The sequence below is a fragment of the Eptatretus burgeri genome, chromosome 12 (assembly GCF_056783735.1).
Source record: "Eptatretus burgeri isolate ZD-2024b chromosome 12, Ebu_testis_v1, whole genome shotgun sequence".
Taxonomy (NCBI): Eukaryota; Metazoa; Chordata; class Myxini; order Myxiniformes; family Myxinidae; genus Eptatretus; species Eptatretus burgeri.
In genome coordinates this window covers 57,914,860-57,935,204 of record NC_140972.1, presented here as the reverse complement: position 1 = coordinate 57,935,204, position 20,345 = coordinate 57,914,860, and the positions used below count along the sequence as shown (strand labels likewise).

Below are 20,345 nucleotides of genomic sequence, written 5' to 3'. Positions count from 1 at the left end.
ATGCCGATAACTTCTCATTGGAAAGAAAAATAATTACGGGTATGAAAAATGAGCAAAAATTATGCCGGATATTAAAGTGTTAAATTACGAAAGAAGAGAAAGCATTGGTTGGTTCAAAAACACATGCATGTACACGAGCACATTTGTGATCTGTCCCCCAAAATAAAAACAGATCTTTATCTTCAATAAATTCCCCTTATGCAATTTGATCACCTCACAAACCATATATTTCAGCTTCTCTCAAGATCCTTTCCAAAGTAAAGAAAGGAAAATATAGTTTTAAGAGAAAGCTGAACAAATAGAAGTATCCACCACAAAAATTGACAATTGCTCAAAAAATATGGCACAAAATGATGGCAGAAGTTAAAAGTTAGGCAATTTTTCACAAATTTATTTGAAGTAGAGATTCTGGATAAAACCATTGATCGAAAGACCCAAAACAAGTGAAGAGATGACAGTTAAAGAGAACAACACGTAATACATGGATCCTCAAAGTGAGACATCTGGAAGATAGGCCCAGGAGAATAGTCTGCATATCAATGCCTCCAGCTCACTCATGAAATAAAAAACACAGCAGCAAAAAAACAAACAAAGGGGCAATACCCCTGGGCGCTCACCTGGCAGTGACTGGATAAGAGAACCAGGGAACCAATGGTAGGCATGTATAACCCACAAAATATATAATGGAGAAGAAAGTAAATACCTATGGATATTTTTTCAATGGCATGAACAAACTTTGGTACATCATGGGTGATAAAGGTTGTGGTCAAGATTCTTCGAAACTGTGTGTGTGGTTTCAGAGAAGAAAGCAAATATATTTTTTGGGGGGGGGGGGGCAACCCCCACGTATAATCTCTTTAATGTCATAATTTTTTTTTGTACATCACGGGTGATGAAGGCTGTGGTCACATTTCATCAGAATTGCATGTGTAGTTTCTGAGAAGAAAGCTACCTATTTTGGGAGGCAACCCCTGTACACCCCCGTTAGGGACCGATTTTTTTAATGCCATGAACAAACTTTGGTACATACACAGTGATGAATGTTGTGGTAAGTTTCATTGAAATCGTATGTGTAGTTTCAGAGAAGAAGTTGAAAGTATTTGTGGACGGACGGACAGGCGACGTGCCATCTCATAAGCTTATCTGGAGCTATGTTCCAGGTGAGCTAATCAAACAATGAAATAAAAACAAAAGAGGAAACAATAACAGTTAAAAATGAAAATAAAAAGCTCACACATTCAAGATTATTAGAGTAAATAAAATATATGGAGTTCAAAAAACCCAGACTCTGGTATAATGGTCACAGCGTCCGTTAACCCCGAGTCTGGGAGGTCGGCGGTTCAAACCCGACCCTGGCCGAGTCACACCAAAAATTTTAAAACAATACTTGTTGCTTCCGTGCTTGACGCTCAACATATAAAAAGGATAAGCAATAAGCATAAGCATAAGCAAGCGCTTCGCTCACCAAACACGAAAGCCTATTGAGGTACATCCCTCTGAGGCGGAATCTCGAGGATGTTCGAGGCAGTTTCATCACCACCACCTTTCTCGAACACGTGTGGAGTGGGCGGGCTTCCCAGTATGGCCGAAACCCCGCCCAGAAAGGGCGGACCCATGGAAGCCCTGTCCAATCGGGGCGAACAGTGACGTCAGTTTCACCAAGGCCCCTCCCCGCTGAGGGAGGTCCATAAAAAGTTACGACACCATCCTCAGTGGAGAGTTCTGTAGAGAGGAGTGTTGAAAGTTCTGAGGGGGTTCCGTCGTGTTGGTGGGTTGCAAGAGAGTTCTTGTGTGGTTACGAGAGAGTTTTCACGGTGGCTGAGAGGAGCGGCCGAGTTAGTTCACGGTGGCTGAGAGGAGCGGCCGAGTTGGTTCACGGTGGCTGGGAGGAGCGGCCGAGTTGGTTCGCGGTGACTGTTGAGAGGAGTTCTGTTGACCCCGACTATTCACCACCCGAGCTCCACCACGAACCAAGAATCCCCCACGTGTGACTGGGACCAGGCCGACGACCATTGGCAGGTGCCGCAGCATGGAGTACCCCCTTTCTCCGATGGCCAGGTACCCATCCGGACTCTGACCCTCAGCTCGTCTCTCTCATCAGCTGGAGGGTCCAATAAAGAACCCTGGGTTTCTTTTCTTTTTGTGGGTGTGTCTCCGTGTGGGCCTGTCTTTAAGTAGAACTGTGTAAGTGCTTGAATCCTTGTAAATATTCCCTGCATATTCGCGTTAAGTCTTGCCTGTGTCTTTTTACTGTTAATAAACCTTTATTAGAAATGTTCCCAGTCTGTTTCTGTCCCTTCTTACATTGGTCCAGCATGGTCCGGCTCTGAGTATAAGCGGGGTTTCATCCCCGGTAATCAGTCTATCATAGCCGGGACGTCCTGGGCAGTCCCCGCTCAACTGCAACAAGCCAGAAAGGTAGGTGGCAAAGCAGTAGTCGGTAGTATGAACTTACCGCTGCCAGTAGAGTAAATCCGGTTCGACCAGGCGTTCCGAGGGCATGGATCCCTGGTAGACGAGATTGTGTGGATACTTAGGTACTTTGGCTCCAGACAAATAACCCTACGCCACGCGATCGAGATATTGGCTACCACGGTCGGTTCTGCGACCCGCGGCTCACGGAATTATCCGGAGCGACGGCCTACAATTCCGGGGAGTCTGGTGGGAGACGGTGTAATTTTTCCCACCTAACGGTCGTTCTTGCCACCGACCCCCGGCCCGCAACAATATGTTGGCAACCACTGCACAGGCTTGATGGGCCAAATGGTCTGCTCTTGCGTTGAAGTTCTTTGTAAGGAATGTTATATTCTTATAATTTATGATTACCAGTAAATTCTAAGATTATATAATGCTCGTATTGTAATATAATAATTATTATAATAATATAAAACAACTGATATTATAAATACAGTAACTCGCACACAAAGACAAAACAAGTATTTTACATTTTACATTAATGCACTTCCACAGGTTCAATACTTGCTGACAAATTAACCTTCAGACTCCCAATGGGACTCAGGTGTGCTCCAAATCACGTTTAAACTTCAATTTAATCCATCTCAACGTCATTCCGGAAGGATAAGTTGTTGATAAAGAGGAGTTTTAGATCTTACTTGTCCCTTTGAAATGTACTTCTATTAAACTCGACATCGCCTTTGTCTTAATTGACCAAAGTGGAGCATGCGTCGACAGTAATACGATTTTTATTGTTCAAATTAACTTTATCGCCACCTGCCGTTGTGCTGTGCCATAACAGCAAACAAAAATGCACACAAAGCAAAAACGGAAACAGTTTTGGCAATTTTGCTGAAATTTGACAAGCAACCTTCAGTTCGATGAAGTAGTTTATTACTGGGTGGATAAGGGAAGTGTAGTGGATGCAGTGTATCTTGATTTCCACTTTCAGAAGGTTGGTAGCTTAGGTGAGGGCTAGTGGAGTGGTTCGGTAGCCAACTGGATTGGAAACTGGATTAGTGATAGGAAGCAAAGAGTGGCTGTGAGTGGGAGGTTGTAAGGATGTCTGGCTGGGAGGATGCAAGTAGTGGGGTACCTCAGGGATCAGTACTAGGACCATTATTATTCATAATTTACATCAATGATTTAGACAGTGGTATTAAGAGTTAGCTTTGTAAATTTTCAGATAATACAATGCTTGGAGGTGAGGTAGGTAGCAGAGATGGGGGGTGAATAGATTTAAGAAAGTGGAGGTATATTAACAGATTGAGCAAAATGCAAAAGATTGGCAGATGCAGCAACATGAGAAATGTAAGGTGTTATGCTTGGGTAAGAAAAATGAAAATGGAGATTACATGATGCAAGTGGCAGGCTTGGAGTCGACCATCACACAGGAGGCATCATCGTCAAGCAGTAAGCGGCATCATCAAACAGTGCTAGACAGCTTTAAGTAAAGTTAACAGGGTTTTTGCTTGTATTTGTTGGGAGATAAATTATAAATCAAAAGAGGTCGTGTTAACACTGAACAGGAATTTAGTGAGGCCGAATGCAGAATATGGTGTTCAATTTTGTTCACCGCATCTGAGGAAGGACATAGCTGCCATAGAGAGGGTATAGCGAAGAGTGACCAGATTAATTCCAGGGCTAGTCAGACTAAGCTATGAGGAAAGTTTGAAGGAGACAGGACTTTATACATTAGAAAGAAGGTGATTACGAGGGGATTGGATTGAGATGTTTAAGAGAATGAAGGGTGTGGACCAGATAGAGGAAGTGGAGTCTTTCAGCACAATGGACAGTGTTGGGACCAGGGGCCATAGCTTGTGGGTAAAGAAGATGAGAGTTAGGACAATTTTAAGGCAGAAGGTCATTCAGTCAGAGAGTGGTAAATATGCATTGAAAGGTAGTGTCAGTGGAGGGAGTGGATAGGTTTAAATGGGAATTAGATAGGTACCTGGATGCAATGGAGATAGAGGGATCTGACCATTTGGGGATATTGGGAGGACTTGTAGGTAGAATATGTGTGGATGGGTGATGGATACTGGGGTTGGTGCAGTATCGGCATGATCGGCCAAATGGCCTCCTCTTAAGGCAAAGTTCCTTACATGTATCCTTGTGTAATCCCTGCCACATCCACCCCTTACCAAATCTAAAAAAAATTGCTGCAAGAAACAAAAAACCTCACGTGGTATTGCAAACAAACATTTTTTTCGCAAATCCTTGGTAGATTATGAGAAGAACAACAGTGTAAAGGATACAGCCAATCAAACAGCATCATGTAACTGGTCTTGGTGTTGAAAGCAAAGGCGATTCCACGGAGATCACGAGATAAACCCACCAGGGTCCTCTGCAAAAGTGCCAAACAAACATGTTTGCAAAAGACCATTTGGTGTCAACGATGCAAGACAAATAATAAATTACGAATGGGAAGGCAGCTCGGCTGTGTTCACAGGCCAGGAATTTAGCCAAAATCTATGCCGAAAGTATTAGCCAAACCTCCTTTTGGCAGAGCTCTGAAGGAAAATGGCAAAAACACGACACACCAAGGATATCTGTATACCTCTACCGAACATAGAAAAATACACGTTTCCTATTCAAGGCATGAATAGTCAAGAATAAATAGGGATAGCAACACATGTAAATGCAAGTTCTTTCAGGCCTGTGAGAGTGAACAAGGAAAGTGATCAAGAGTCAGTGGTCGGAAAAGTGGGACATTGCCACCTTTTATAAAGCCCTGTTTCCAGCGTGTGCATTAATTAATTATGTGCACAGCTCGAGGATGGGTAAAGCTAGGTGAATATTTGATAACAATGATGATTCAAATGCTTACAGTACATTGATTACACAAAGCAGGTTTGCGTCGTCATTCTGCTGCAAACGTCAATGGCCTTACAATCTTGCTTGAATAGAGGGAAACAGAGATAAAAAGACAAGATGTAGTGAAGAGATAAAATTCATTTTGTGTCGTAAATAAGTTTAAAAACGTTTTGAATTGCCGACGCACCATGTCCGCTCATTAAACAAATAAAACCAAAATGTCCATTGTTAAAACGGATGATCGATTGCGTATTACTGCAAAATAAAATGCTTTTCTCGGTTGGCTCTCAAGCACACATACTCCACAGTTGGCCAGATCTTCCGAGGTGAGTAAGGCTGGTCTTTTTGAGGCTGGCTGCTGAAATTCAGTAGAGGAGAAAAAAAAGAAGGAAATCGTGCCAGCTTGGCAGGTGAAAGGCCGACTGGGTAATTAATCACACCGGTGTTGCGAAGACGTGGGAAGACAAGCCTGCAAGGCTAAGGATGCAAAATTACATGCGCTTTTATTAACTGCAGCTAAAAAGGAAAAGAGCAGCAAATAAATTTCTAATAAATTATTCAGGCCACGGCAGCAGGAGGCGAGCGCCCAGGACTGCAGGCGGCGCGTGAACAGACGCTAAACAAACGGAGCTGCCAGTCATTTGGCAGGCGCGATTACCGAGGTGCCGTGGTCGCAGACGCACAAAGGTATATTAAAGTAAACTGCTTGAAGCCATTTCCTACGACCCATTTACTATCGTTAGATGGAAAGAGTGTCCTGCAAAGGCAGTGTGTGTCTGGAGGCCTTTGGCCGAGCAATCCAAGAGAATCCATCAGCCAATTTTGTGTGCCAATCCAAAGGTGCTTTTGTCAGACCTTTCCAACTCGTTCTCAGAAAACGACTTTGATCTGTTATACTTTGGGGGGGGGGGGAAATCGAAAATAAATTTGGGTAAACTGCATTAAATGGCCAAAAAAAGAAAGGGGTGCTTGGTCACAAGCATGGAGTCCATCAGAAGAGCTAAACCCACCTTTGCTTCCTCTTGGTTAAAATTGTTGGAACTGAACATCTGGAGGATTCCTTCAAAGGATGCAGTAAGTGGCATCATGAATTGCTCAAACTGGTCCTCGTCCTCACCTGATGGAAGTTGACAGAATACTCAGGAAGTCATGCATGCAAATGAGCAAGTAAAAACAAGAATTTTTTTAACTTTCAACAAAATTCACAGTAAACCTGGATGTCTTTGAGCGCACAACAACCAAAATAAGAAACATTTTTTATTTGCATGACGCCATTAGAGAAAAATAAAAAGTGCAAAAGAAAAGAAGAATTGAACTCGTGAAATGTTTCTCTCCCAGATGCTGCATAGGTTTAGAAACCTTGCTCTCCTGGAGGTTTGTTTGAAGAGTGCATTTACCATTCATGCCGTGTGAGGTGCCGGCGGCGTGTACAAAGTTAAAAAGTGGGACCTCGGAGATCTCTCAAGGTGAGAGTACACCGTGATACTCGATATGCAAAGGATGTGCTTGTGGATATGCCGACTTAGTGTTTGTGGAAGAATATGTTTCCTTATAAGGGTATAAGACCACAGGTCTGCCACTCATGTGTTCATGTAAGTGCTTCACCACCATGTGACAGAATATAAATGTCATGAAAGAGCTTAACTACCTTGCAAGTAGATTGAGGAAATGTAGAACAGAGCTAACATTGAGATTAACTTGAAAATGCTCATCACCCCCCTCATTAAACTTCCACCCTCCAATTGCTGGCTCATCCCAGGCTCATACATCTCAAATAATTTGTTGAATGCCTTTTTGTCAGAACAAAGTCCTGGCATGTGTTAATGCACGCTTCAACAGACATGGCCTGATTTGTACCCAAATCAACGACGAGCAAGCGTCCAAGCGCCGTGTAGAACGTTGTACGGCACCGCATGTCTCCCAGACTCGACTGGCTGTTGATGCCGAGGAATGGGAAGCGCTCACTCTGCACGCTCACGGAACATGCATTGACTGTCAGGTGGGAAGAATTGTGAAGGATGGTGGCCGAAAGTGTTTTCCGTGACAAACAGCTCTCACCGTGCGGTTGTTGAGCATGAACTGCACTGCTCTCAACTTGACCAGCTTGCGCACACTGCTATAAGTACAGGCTGTTAAGGAAAGCATCGCAGCCCGCTGAAGCAAACAAAGCTTTCTCGAGCAAATATTTTGATGATACATTTGGATCACATGACAAAAGCAATTCACCATGACGGTGATGCACATTTAGTTTATCGCCGCCATCAGTACTTTCGAAAATCAAAAACAACAGCTCAAACACTGATACGTTTGCAAAATTCACAAGTGTACCTTTCGACAATCTCAAAGATAAGGGTAGGTAAACAGTAAAGTACAACCATGAAAAATTAGATATCACCAAAATATGGTTATGTATCTGGAAAAATATTTGACTTGTTTGTTCGATGGATCATTGCGAGGTACCACGTTCCACATTTGCAGATATTGCTCAGTAAGAAAGGGAGTGTGGGGGGGGGGGGGGGAAGCTTCTGCTGCCACTGCAGCAGGTGCCAGAAGCAAAAGTAAGGCCTCATCTAAGCTTATGTTACAAAAGTGCTTTGACAAAGCAAAATAGGAACATCAACAAATTAAGACAAATTGCACAAGGCATAACTACAAACCTAATGAACAAACAGCTCATAATAAACATGTGTAGTTGATACCTAACAACAGGTGTGATTTAATGAGTAAAGACGAGTTGTTGTGACACATCCTGTAATTGTTAAAAGGATAATGCGAAATGTTACAACTTCAAACAGCCCTGTGTGGATGAGATAATGCACCATTGCAGTTCGTTTAGGAACCAGTCCATTGTACAAAGAAAAGAAAAAAATCCAATTGTTGTGGCACAAGAAGCAGATTCATTGAAAAATAAATTGGTCAGATAAGGACTCAACATTAAAAAATAAGAATTCCAACCTGTCGATGTGACAGGTAAGTTTTAGATTTTACCTGTCCCATCAACCATTGCACCTGTACGATTTGTCCTGGAATTTTTTGCTGGCACCTGCGGGTGAGGTGATCGGGTTTACAAAGATCCTCTGAATCACTGCAAATTGCTGCTATGGGAATATATTTGAAAAGGAACAACTACGTTCGGTGAAGAATCACTTGTCTGCAGTATACAGATTCGGATCTTCACCAAAGTTTGATAAATTTGTCCTAGTCACACATCCAACCTGTCTACCAAGTTTCTTCCGAATCCATCAATAACTTTTTGAGATACCTTGCTCACAGACAAACAGAGAGATGGACAGACAGGGGTGAAAATGTAACCTCTGTCCACCTTCGGTGGTGGAGGGAAATAAGAGTCTGTTAAAAAAAAAAAAAAATCAAGAGCTCTTTTTTTCATTCTGAAACAAGAATATAGGATGCTTGTGCACATCATTCCCATGTGATACAGCGATCACAGGTTTATAGCTCATACATTGCAATATGTATGTATTGGATCATGTGTTGCTGCTTTTAGATGGAAGAATAGACAAACTGTGCCAAAGCCGGTCTTGTGAAGTCCTTTAAGAGGGGAGTATGAGGTGTGGTCATCTCGATGGAACAAACAACTCATAGCATTAAAAGCATAAACCACCTTATCCGAGGATGCAGAATAGTGCATCAAGCCTATAAACATGAGTGGTTCGAATATATATTCCTCCGACACTCTACCATTGTGAGAAGAGCAAATTTGTGTAGACTCAAAGGTACACAACATTCTATAAAGTCAAACATTATTCGTAACTTCGTTTAGATATAAAAGTTAGGTGTTCCAAAATGCAAGACCCGCATAAAAGAGAAAGAAAAAGTATAGAATTTCTCCCCAGGGATATTTATGAGTTTCATCATCACGTTTTAGTTTTACTTGCCCCCTCCCCCCCCCCCCCCACAAACACACCCTTCCATTTCCACCCTCATTAACAACAATCACGAGCAAACTCTCTTATTTGCAAGCTTTAATCAATAAAATGCATGAAGTAAATGTAACGGCAGCCTCAGACAACACTTACCATGAATGCACCACCCACCAACCTACACATCCTGCACACACAAACCTGACACGTCTCTCATCATCAAACATGTACTTAAAGAAGGCATACCTTCCATCTCTTCTAACTGCAAATACAACCTTTCCTGGCATGTCAAGCAAGAGAATTGCTTTGGAAAAAGTTCATTCACTTCTCATTGAGACAACCAACACATTGCTGTTGATATAATCATGGGACAGAAGGTAAGGATTGTGGTCTACTTACAGTACAGCACAGGTATGATTTTAATTTGCCACGACAGCCCACCTATTTCACTCTTACTTGCACTGCAGAGTTCCGTGATTTCTGCTGGTTAAACAAGGCCACCACACAGCAGGTATGTGCCTTTCAAATTAGCTGCTTTGAAAACAAATGTGCAGGGTAGTTCAAACAAAGATCCTGTATTTGAAGTTCCTTGACAACATCTGTAACGGCCATTCTCAAGGGGGTTGACAATGACCATTGCCAAAGTCAATTCTGAACAAGTATCGTTTTCAAGATCATCTCGTTTGTGACACTCCTTGTGAAATACACCATTGATGGCAATTTCTCATGCCATATCGTGCTTCTCGAAGGTGGTGACCCAAACATGAAACTTGCACTTCATGTATGTCCATCCTAGACTGAGACCTTGGTCTGTGCGGCCTACCGAGTAGCCGGAATATGTTCTGGAAAGAAAAAAAACAGACTGCCCCTTCTCCCATGAGAAAGAATATCAACTTCACTAAGAGACAGAGCTCTGCACCGAAGCAAAAAGCTGAAGAGGTGCCACTTGCCAAAAACAGACGACGAGGATCCAGACGAATAGAAAGAGGGTAACCGGAGCATCAAGGTGAAGCATCCTCCATTTCCTCTAATGCAAAGCATATTCTGTGTATGAAGCATTGGGGATGAAAGGAAAGTGAGAACCTTTCATGGACCAACTTGGTCCTTGAAACATGATCCTTTATTGAAATGGAAGCAGATACGAATCTAAGAAGGACTCTGTTCCACCTTCTGAAAACTCGCAAACAGAGATTACAACGAATAAGACTGCTGTGTTTGTGCTGCAGACTCAAGATACCTGTACATCAGGATACCACTCAAGATGCTGTAGAAAAGATCACAAGTGATGTCGACAAGATCCAACCAATAAGACTCAAGATAATGACGCAAAAACTATACCAATTATAAAAAAGAAAAAAGTTTAAACTATTACATTACACCAATCAAAACATAATGGCTTGAATAAGTGCAAGTACACAGAAAAGGATATCCCACAGAGAGGTCATTGAGGAGATTGAGGGTTTTGGCCAAAATTGGTTCGCTCCTGCCCCAATATTTGAGATTCGTTATTCTGGAGTGGGGGAGAGGGGGTGGAGAGAAGCAACAGCTGCAAAAGCAAGGTCTCCAAAAATGACCGTTAAAACAAGAACTTACCAACAGCCATTTATTTTATATCATGCAAACAATGACATACTGGGACACATATACAGAAAACTTCTACACAAAGTTGAAAAAAACTCCTCCAAAAAAATACGCTGTCACTGACACTGTGCGATAAAAGCAGTGAATCGAGAGAAAAAATTCCAAGGGAAGAGGAAGAAGGGAAAAAGAAGGAAATGTAAGGAATGAGAAAAAAGTGAAAGGAGGGTGGAAATAACTAAATATTGTGTGGGAAGGAGGGGGGTTGGAAGGACATGGGGCAGGAGTGGGTATAACATTTTCTGAAAGTAAAATGCAGCTCATACATAAGCTATAGTATGGAAATGCGGTAATTAGACAAAAATTGTCACATAAGTGACCATCTAAACGTTTTGGGAATAAACTGAGGATAAAAATAAATAAATATATATATATATATATATATATATATATATATATATATATATATATATATATATATATATATATATATATATATATCACTTACATTTTTCCGATGAAAATGCTCAGCACCATCGTTTCGTCGGTGAGGCCCAGTACTTCCGAAAGCCGCCTGTACACCTGAGAAATGGACAGGTACAGCATATATGCTCAGGTGATAGTCACATCCTCTTGAATAAAGAATCCAAAAGGCCAAAGGCATGGAAGGTTAAAACTGAAAAACACCATTTCTGAGATGCAATGATTAAAGTAGCGATTTCATGAGAAGAAAAAGAAGTAACAAACAGTGTAAACTTTTGAGTTTGTTGGTAAGGGAAGAGAGGAGGGGGAGGGGTGAATGGTCTGTTTTAAAGGAAATACATCTTACTACAACGGAGCACCGTGGATGTCACAGAAACTCCAAAATTGACGTGCAGTAGAAATAGCGCCATCTTTGGCGGAAGCCCATATTACAAATCATTTTCTTTTATCTTCTGATGGATATGGAGTATGACATGGTACGATCAAATTTCTTTCAAAAATGACAAAAATTATAAAGTGCATTTCCAAGACAGTGAGGCAGCACATTGCCTACCGAAGGTGGGCCGAGAATGGGACTCCTGCCCAGAGGGCAAGAATGCCCGCTAGTTTTCATACTGAAGCTATTTTACACAGGTTTGGCTGAAAACCTTATTCTTTTTTGACATTGATCCAAGAAGGGTTAATGGAGGACCTTATAAATGGACCACATAAGGAACAGAGACATTGGTAGACATTAGTGTACTCTTATGTGAATTTAGTAGACAATGGAAAAGCATATGGTTGTATGGGATTTTAACCTGGGTTCCCTGCAACAGGCAGATGCTCAGATGGGAACACTAACAGGCCCATCTTAACAGGGAAGGGGAAAAACGTCATAAGTAGAAAATATAAGGGGGGGAGGGAGGAGGGAAGGAAGGGAGGATGGAGGATGGAGGATGGAGGATGGAAAATTCATTGAAAGGAACAGGAGAGACAGGAACGTGGAATAAAGATTGTAATACAAACATTCACAGTTCAAGTTAGTCACTCCACCCCTCTCTCTCCCCCAATCTCTTTTCCATACTGCCCAGCCTATATAATACCAAGAGATACTTCACAGACTTGCAAACCCTTTACATGTCTCGGATATCCGGATGACATCCTGTCTCTCACCTTCCCCAGTGAGCGTCATCTGGCCCTTCCCTTCACCACAATATGCAATTTATCCAGAAAATGACTTCCCAACAATGTGATCTCACCATGTAAATAAGTGCCTTTACCAAGCACCGTCAAATATAAAATCATAAACAAAATTCAAATGAAAATGAGAAGGTATTATTTAAAACGGGTGGAAAATAAAACGAGCAAAGACATACTGCCGAAGATTACGAGTGAAGTTGCAAAGCCCATTTTGAAGAACTTCAGTGGTTTGTTCTTCTGCCTCCTCCACAATTTCCAAGATGTGTCACTTGTAAATGAACTAGGACATTGCAGGCAGCTCCTTTGGAGCATTCAAACATGATTAATTGCCATAATATTCATCCAACTGAACCGCTGTAATTAATCTCTGTAAATCCAATAATGCCTCTGCAGCCCGGGGTCAGGAAAACCTCGAGAGAAAAAGTGAATGGAATAAAGATACAGTACACAGGACAGGATTTAATCAAAGCAGGAGAGATGGGACTACGTGCTTTCCAATCAACGGCCGTAAAGGACAGCGCACCGCACCTTTGCACGCATCCCGCCCTCGCACGCATCCCATAACGCGAGACAAATACGCATAATAATACACAATTACTTATTTACTAACCAAAATAACATTTATCAGCAGATGGATGAATCCTCATTTTGATATTTTCATAAAAGGACGGCGGCGTTAACGCAAGGGCACTGTAGGCCATCGCTATTTAATCCCATTGGGCACAATTGGTGTGAATCAAAAAGACGAAGACTTGCTTTTAATATTGCACAATGCATCGACACAAAAACCGTTGATTTCACCACAGAGTCGATCTCATCAAAACAAAAGCAGAACTTGTTTGTAATTCATGGCTGCAGGTCAAAAGCAACATTAACACTTCAAGCGTTGAACAACAAAATTATAATGAATTTGGTTGATCAAAATTTCGATGAAAATGGCAAGCACAATAAATCAAGTCATTCGGTCACTGACCGAAGAATGATAATGGAATTGTGCTTTTCAACCTTCACATTAACAATTTCCAGGAATCGCCAACAAACAATGGTGATGCGTGGGTGGGGTAGGGTGGGGTTATGGGGTGGGGGATGTTACAAATAAACGATGGACTAAAGTCCTGCACCCTCTGACCCGAGCTGAAGTGACGCATCACACCCCAAAGGCCTCATTTCGGTCGGTACAGGCTGTGCAAACGCAAGGTACGCATGAGTCAGATGGCAAAATCCATGCACAATAAGAATACAGCAATACACATGGGTAATAATAACCGTCGGCGGTTAAGGCAAACAGCAAACAATATGTGCAAATTACTTTCTGCATGTCTCTGGACAAATATTATTACCAGCAAAATACAGGCAAAAGAAGACACCAAAGCACAACAGTACGTGAATCATCTCGGCTCCAAGAAACCAACCACTTCTGGAAACTGAGCTGCAACAATGAACAGGGTCTTTCTCTTCGCTTCAATTATTCTTCAACTTAGATTTCAATTGGGTGCTTCAAATTTGACTTTTAGCTTAAATTTGCAAACAGCAGAGTAAAAATATGTAGATTATATTATTTCTGAATGTCTTTAGTATTGGTTACCCAGACATAATCGCATGAGTTTCCTGCATTAATGCACTTACTGAAAATCAAAATGGTGGCAGTTGAGCTGAAGAGCGCAGCACAGCAATTACCAAATGTCCAATCAACACAAACAAATTAAAAGGCTATATATTTACTTTAAATTTCTTCAAAAAATGTTTTTGTCTATATCTAAAAAATCTGATGCAATTACATTTAGATTGGCTACACAGTATGGTGATGGAATACTGTCAGAGACATCTGTATTTAGCGAGTGACGGTCTTGTAAAGAATGAGGTGAAAGTGTACAGAATGAATGACCTTGCTGCAAGATTGGAGACCTCAATGAAGAAAAAACAAAACTAGAGTTCATAGAACACCTTACCCCAAGCTGTTTTGAGAAAGAAGGACATTGGTTGGGTCTACCGGCGGAAAATTTGATTGGTCGTGATGATGTAAAATGCCGGAATATTTTGTTCAAGTACTGCTCAACGGAATGGCTCTAAAAGTGCTAAAAAGACAATGGTTCAAGTATCAAATTCAATTGAAATAAAATTAAGATTTTGAAGGTCGTAGAAAAATAAAATCCTAAAGTTTAATACCATTGATGCATCTTCTTTTACACTACCTTATTTAATACATTACATGAGTTCTTCATGCATGTTGTTTGTGTCCTTTATAACATCCTGAAAAAGTCAGTTTCCTGTTTGGAATGATTTTCAATTTTGGTTGACTGCCAGACAGGCAGACAGGCAGACAGAATAAAAACAATTATCTCACTCCTCTGTGCACATGCACGATCAGGATGACTTCAGAACGAAAATACTGTTCAGCGGAAGGTTTGTTTTCCGATTAATGTTCTTTATCATGTGATTAATTTATCATGCACAGATTTATCCCATCTCATCTTCAGCTGTCCTACCCTTCCTCCCGCCCATGGTACACTGAAGCTTGTGGCGAGGCAGTTGCTCTGAAACAACTTGCCTTCGCCTCATGGAAGGCATATCCGACTGAAGAAAATCTCAGTTCCTTCCACAAAGCTCAGACATGTGTATGTCTCGCCTCAGGAGAGCCAGAAAACAATATCTTTCTAAGCTCAGTTCTGAACTCTCAAACCTGTCTCCCTCCTGCAAACCCTGATGGCATCGAGATAAGTCTATTTCTGGTGTATGTTCCCCCTCCCTTACCTCAAATGGCCACACAGCTGACACTAACCAAGAAAAGGCTGAATGCTTAAACTCTGTGTTTGCTTCAAAATCCTGTGTCCCAAATCAATCGCTTTCTGTACACACCTTACACAGTTGCACCCAGCTGTTCCTGGACTCTGTGTCCTTTTCCCCAACAAGGTAGAGAGCTTGCTGTCAAACCTCGACTCAGATTCTGCAACCGGTCCAGACGGCATCAGCTCACGTGTCGTAAAAAACATACTCTGCTGCTCTGGCTCACCCTCTCTCTGTACTATTCACTCTCTCATTTACTCACGGTCATCTGCCATCCGCTTGGAAATCAGCAAACATTACCGCTCCGCATAAAAAAGTTGTAAAAACAGATCCCTTCAACTACAGACCAATCAGCCTTCTCCCAATCATCAGCAAGGTTATGGAATCCATCATCGCTTCCGACATTAAATCTTTCCTCTTTTCCAATGGCTTGATTTCCGATAATAAATTTGGATTCAGACCAGGTCACTCTACCCTGGATAGGCTGCTTCTGCTTTCCCAAAAATGGATGGAAATCCTAAATGCCAGACAAGAGATCAGAGCCATCTCCCGAGACATATCGCGTGCCTTCGATATGGTCTGGCACCCTGCCCTGCTCACCAAACTCTCTTCTTATGGTATCCAAGGACATCTCCACTCTTTGCTTGTGAACTTGATCTCCTGGCGTAGTCAACACGTAGACCTCAATGGAATTCTCTCATCTCCTCTTCTTGTCCAGGCTGGAGTTCCACAAGGCAGTATTCTTGGTCGTATTTTTTTTCTTATATTCATCAATGATCTCTCCGAGTCTCTGGAAAATTCTCTATATTTTTGCTGATGACTCCACCCTTTGCCGTACCATCTCTCATCCCTCAGATCGGCAGGCAGCAGCCTATTCAATCTCATAAAATCACAAGTTGGCCAAACACTTGGAACACCTACTTCAATCCCGACAAATCTCACACTCTCACTATGTCTCTCTGAAAGGAATGTCTGCAAACCCCCCACTTCCCCCATCTACGTTCCCAACAATCCTCTTGAAGAAGTTCTGTCACTTAAGCTTTTAGGCCTAACTATCTGCCATGATCTTTCCTAGGAAAGCCACATTTCTAAGTTGGCGTCCAAAGCCAGTCGCCGACTGGGCATCCTCCATGGTGCAAAATCCTTCTTGGCACACTTGAGCTCCTGACCACAAATAAAGCTTTCACTCGCAGCCTGATGGAAAACTGTTCTCCCCTCTGGGCTGGTGCTCCCGCCTCTGAACTTTCTCGGCTTCACGCTGTGGAAACCATGGCATTTAGGATCATTGGTATCTCCCGCGATGAAGCCGAGTCTTTGGGTCTCTCACGGCAGGCAGGTCGGTGGTCTTTCTGTATTCCACCGATTCCTGTCCAGCCTTGCACCCCTTCCTCTGTCCCACTAATATTTCTGCAGGCTGTTAAAGGTCTGTGAGCAATCCTCTTCTGGTGAAACTGCCAAAATCAAGAATCACTGCTCACCTTCACTCTTTCATTTCTCTTTTTTCCTGCCTCTGGAACAAACTCCCACACTCTCTTCAATCCCACTCTTCTCTCCATGCCTTTAAAACAGCTGTTCACCACCATCTCATATCTTCCCCCATCCAAACCCATGATCTTTTCTACCCCTGTCAACCCACCTCCTTAAAATTCCCCGTTTTCCTTCCTGAATGTCTCTGGAGTGTCAATCTTATTTATCCAGTGTACCATGCCCCATCCCTCTCTCTTCCACGGATATCCTGATGTCCCTGTTCCCTACTGTTGTGCTTCCCTCTCTCGCCTCCTCGTCTGCTGCTCCCTTTGTTAAATGTTCTGTGTTAGCTCCTATACGAGCCTCGAGAAAATACACACAAAAAATGTATGTTGTTGCTCGATCATAAACTGACATTTGTAGACAGACAAACAAACAGACAGACGTGAACCAATTGCAGAACCCTGGTTTTAGCTTCGCATGTATGGGGTAAAAAAAAAAAATCGAATTGAGGATCTCAATTTTACCAGCTAAAGAGTTTATGTGTCACATCTGCATAGAAAGTTAAACTTCCAAAAGGTTAATGCAAGATGGATGCCATGGCAACTGAACATTTGACCAAAATAAAACGTGAAGAGAGTCATGTGGTAGTGGTACTGTGTTGACGGCACAATTTGGTCGAGTTGTGACAGATGATGAAAAATTAATGTGCATCGACCATCACACTCCGGAACAGAAAAGGGAAACAATGGAGTGGCACCACCACAAATCTCTCCAACCAGAATTCAAAACTCAAGATTCTGCAGGTGTGGGTTAAGATTGTATTTACATTTTGAGATATACAGTACAAGGTATTCCGTATGTTTTTATGAAGAAGAGCGAACCATCCATGTCGGGTACTAATGTGACCGACTCTGAGACAAAGTTAAATCAAAATAGGATGGAAGTGGCCTAGTCTCTTTAAATGGTGCTATTCTTCTGCACGACAATGGTTCTGTAAGCACAGCTGACATTGGCAATGTTGCAGAACATGGGTTGGAACATCCTATCACATCTTCTTTAGAGTCCAGATTTGCCATATTGCAATTTACTCGTTTTTCATAAAGGTGGAAACACTCCTGAAACAACAGAGGGTAAAAAGTCAATAAACTAAGAGGTAAGGGGAAACGGAAAAATAATGTATGGATATGCCACAGCAAAAGAAGAGGAGTTGCAGGTGAATAGGGGACAGCAGGTGCAGTAAAGCTCAGATGTAGAAATGGGAGAGACTATGAGATGGTGGTGAGTGGCAGAGTAACTTCTGGAGGGAAGAGCAAGAGACAACAACCTATGCAAGACAATTTACATGCAAGAGAAAAGGGGAATAAATAATGAGCATGAAGCTTAGACGAGGAGAAAAGGGCAAGAGGAAAAAGGGTGTGACCTGGAAGGTTAGGGCAGAGAGATGAGAGGTAGGGCAAAACCAGAATAGAGCCAGTAAGAAAAAAAAATGCAGGCCCCAATTCAACATTAGATACCAATGACACCCGGCTTTACACCGAGCAAGCTTAAAGGGATTTGGGTTGGGATGGTGGCAGGGGAGGGGGTGAGAGTGATGTTGAAGGGCTGATAGGGTCAGGGGGTAAGATTGGAAGCACAAATGTGGAGCCCATATTCCATTACATGATGGTCTTCTGCACTGTTATAAGCTGAGAGAAGCAGACAAAGATCTTGGTCTAGAAATATTTCCAAGGCTGCAGCAAGCTTTGGATGCCAGTGTGGAGACATGATATGTCCAAGAAAGGTTTTAGCTGATGGGGAGACCCAGGAACTCCAGATTGAAGCACGTCGAGGGGTTGACAACAAGAATAAATTAGAGGGTTTGCCAGCCTTATCTTATGAAGGGACAAAGTGAGTATGGGTCTTTTTTTCCCATTAAAAGACATTATTAAGATTGATAACTAGTTGCCTATTTTCACAAGATTGGCAAAGAGGATTCTGCTGCAGTATGCCTGGTAGAGGGGTGAGGAACTATCCTGCACAGACTTGAGTAGTCTACAAAGTTATACAACAGATTTCCCAATGGCAAAGATTGGCAATTGATGTACACCATGAACAAGTGATGGCATACAATGCTATTTTGTAGTCGGCCTTGATTGGAGAGAAACCCATCCAAAAAAAACAAAAAAAACCACTGCTTGCAAGCATGCAGGAAATCTTGCATCAGGTTCAGAAGAGCATCCGATACACTATTTTCAGACAATTTAGTAAGGGTGCAAAACAGAACCGAATGCACAGGATATGTCCAATGAGATGTCTATGACCTCTTCTTTGAGAATGACATCCGTCCACTGTTAAGATGTCCAGCATGGAAGCTAAATAGATGATTGGCAATCAAAGAGTTAAAGTACAGATGACTCTTCATGTCTGCTACAATGATCAATTCCGTTTCTTTGTTTATGATGAGGCTAAAGCTGACTGGATCCTCGTCAAGAATGTCTCTTTTGGTATCATTCTTCTGAATTGGGGTAATATTGACAACTTTCCATTATGCAAGAAGGCACTCAGAGCTTGACGTGGAAAAGAGCAGATAAAGAGTTAACAGAGCAGGTGTCCAAATCTTGGGCATTAAAACAATGACACTGTCAAGTCCAAATGCAATGGCGGCGTCAAAAACAGTGAGGAGAGTCTTCGCTTTTGTGAAAAGCTTGGATGCTGGACGGAGTATCCAGTAAGACAGCTTTGATGGTACGATATGAGAGGGATCAGAGACCGTAGCTTTTTCCAAAATAACAGAATTAAGGCAATCAGCCTCAGCATGGGCAGTATCTATCATGACTCAAACTTTCAAAAGTAAAAGAATATTTGAGGCACAGATACCAGGTATGAAATTGACCTACTTCCGCCAAGTTTTATATGGATGGTTGGTAAGAGACCTGAGAGTCAGACCCATGCTGTGCCAACTGGTTGAGCTCTGGCAGTCGAGTCGAGGACAGAAACACCGATTACGAGCTTCATGGAGAGTACAGATGACTCCTCTCATCAGTGGGGTTGGCTTTCCAGGGGAAACGGCAACCTGTATTCTGGCAAATGCCTCACTGCACAAATGAAACTATGAGGGATGGTTGGAATGATGTCCCCTTCCAGACATTCAAATGTGGAAACTTGATGGCCCACAAAAATATTGGGTTGGGATGGGGGGGGGAGTGAGGATGTCATTGTGTGCCAGGACCATGGCCCAGTCAAAACTCCTATTTCTATTTAGAGGCAACGCATTAGCATCGTGGAATGATCCAACTAACATATATGATTTGTAATCGAATCCTGGTCAAATTCACATTTACCCAAATTATTATGCATACCTCAAATTACCCAGAAGACATTCAAGAAAATTTGAAAAAAACCCAAATTTAATTCCTTCAAAATTGCAACAGGATTAGAACAGCACCAGGCACCCCCGCAAGTATACAACAAACATAATAAGATCCTTACATCAAAAGAAAAAGCATCGCATTCAGGAGCATTGTATTACTGGATAAGCAAAAGCAGGATGTGCAGTTTTCATCAAGTACATCGCAATAGCAAGTACTCAGTACTGGAGTTTCCGATTACCAGAAGAAAGTATTTTACCATAAGCTTTTCTACCCCCTCCCCCACACCACCACCCCAACCCCACTTCCTCCTCCAGGCAAAAACAGATTGGCAAGCACAAATTGATTCTAGTGG

At 42.2% G+C, this 20,345-nt stretch overlaps 1 protein-coding gene across 5 annotated transcripts in view; it reads right to left on the bottom strand.

Moving 5' to 3' along the window:
• The window catches only part of LOC147015691 (exportin-7-like), a 297,528-nt gene that overhangs the window by 124,441 nt on the left and 152,742 nt on the right, over positions 1-20,345 (bottom strand). For all 5 annotated transcript variants that reach the window (XR_015049793.1, XM_085848087.1, XM_085848088.1 and 2 more), the window contains 6 exons: positions 11,236-11,309; positions 10,579-10,659; positions 7,327-7,390; positions 7,126-7,234; positions 6,279-6,385; positions 4,710-4,798 (listed from right to left, as the gene is read on the bottom strand). Coding sequence is in view for 4 of the 5 variants with exons in the window: in XM_085848087.1 (XP_085704213.1) it covers positions 4,710-4,798; positions 6,279-6,385; positions 7,126-7,234; positions 7,327-7,390; positions 10,579-10,659; positions 11,236-11,309 (524 nt within the window). In the remaining variant the exon portion in view is untranslated. The remainder of the gene's footprint in view (positions 1-4,709; positions 4,799-6,278; positions 6,386-7,125; positions 7,235-7,326; positions 7,391-10,578; positions 10,660-11,235; positions 11,310-20,345) is intronic.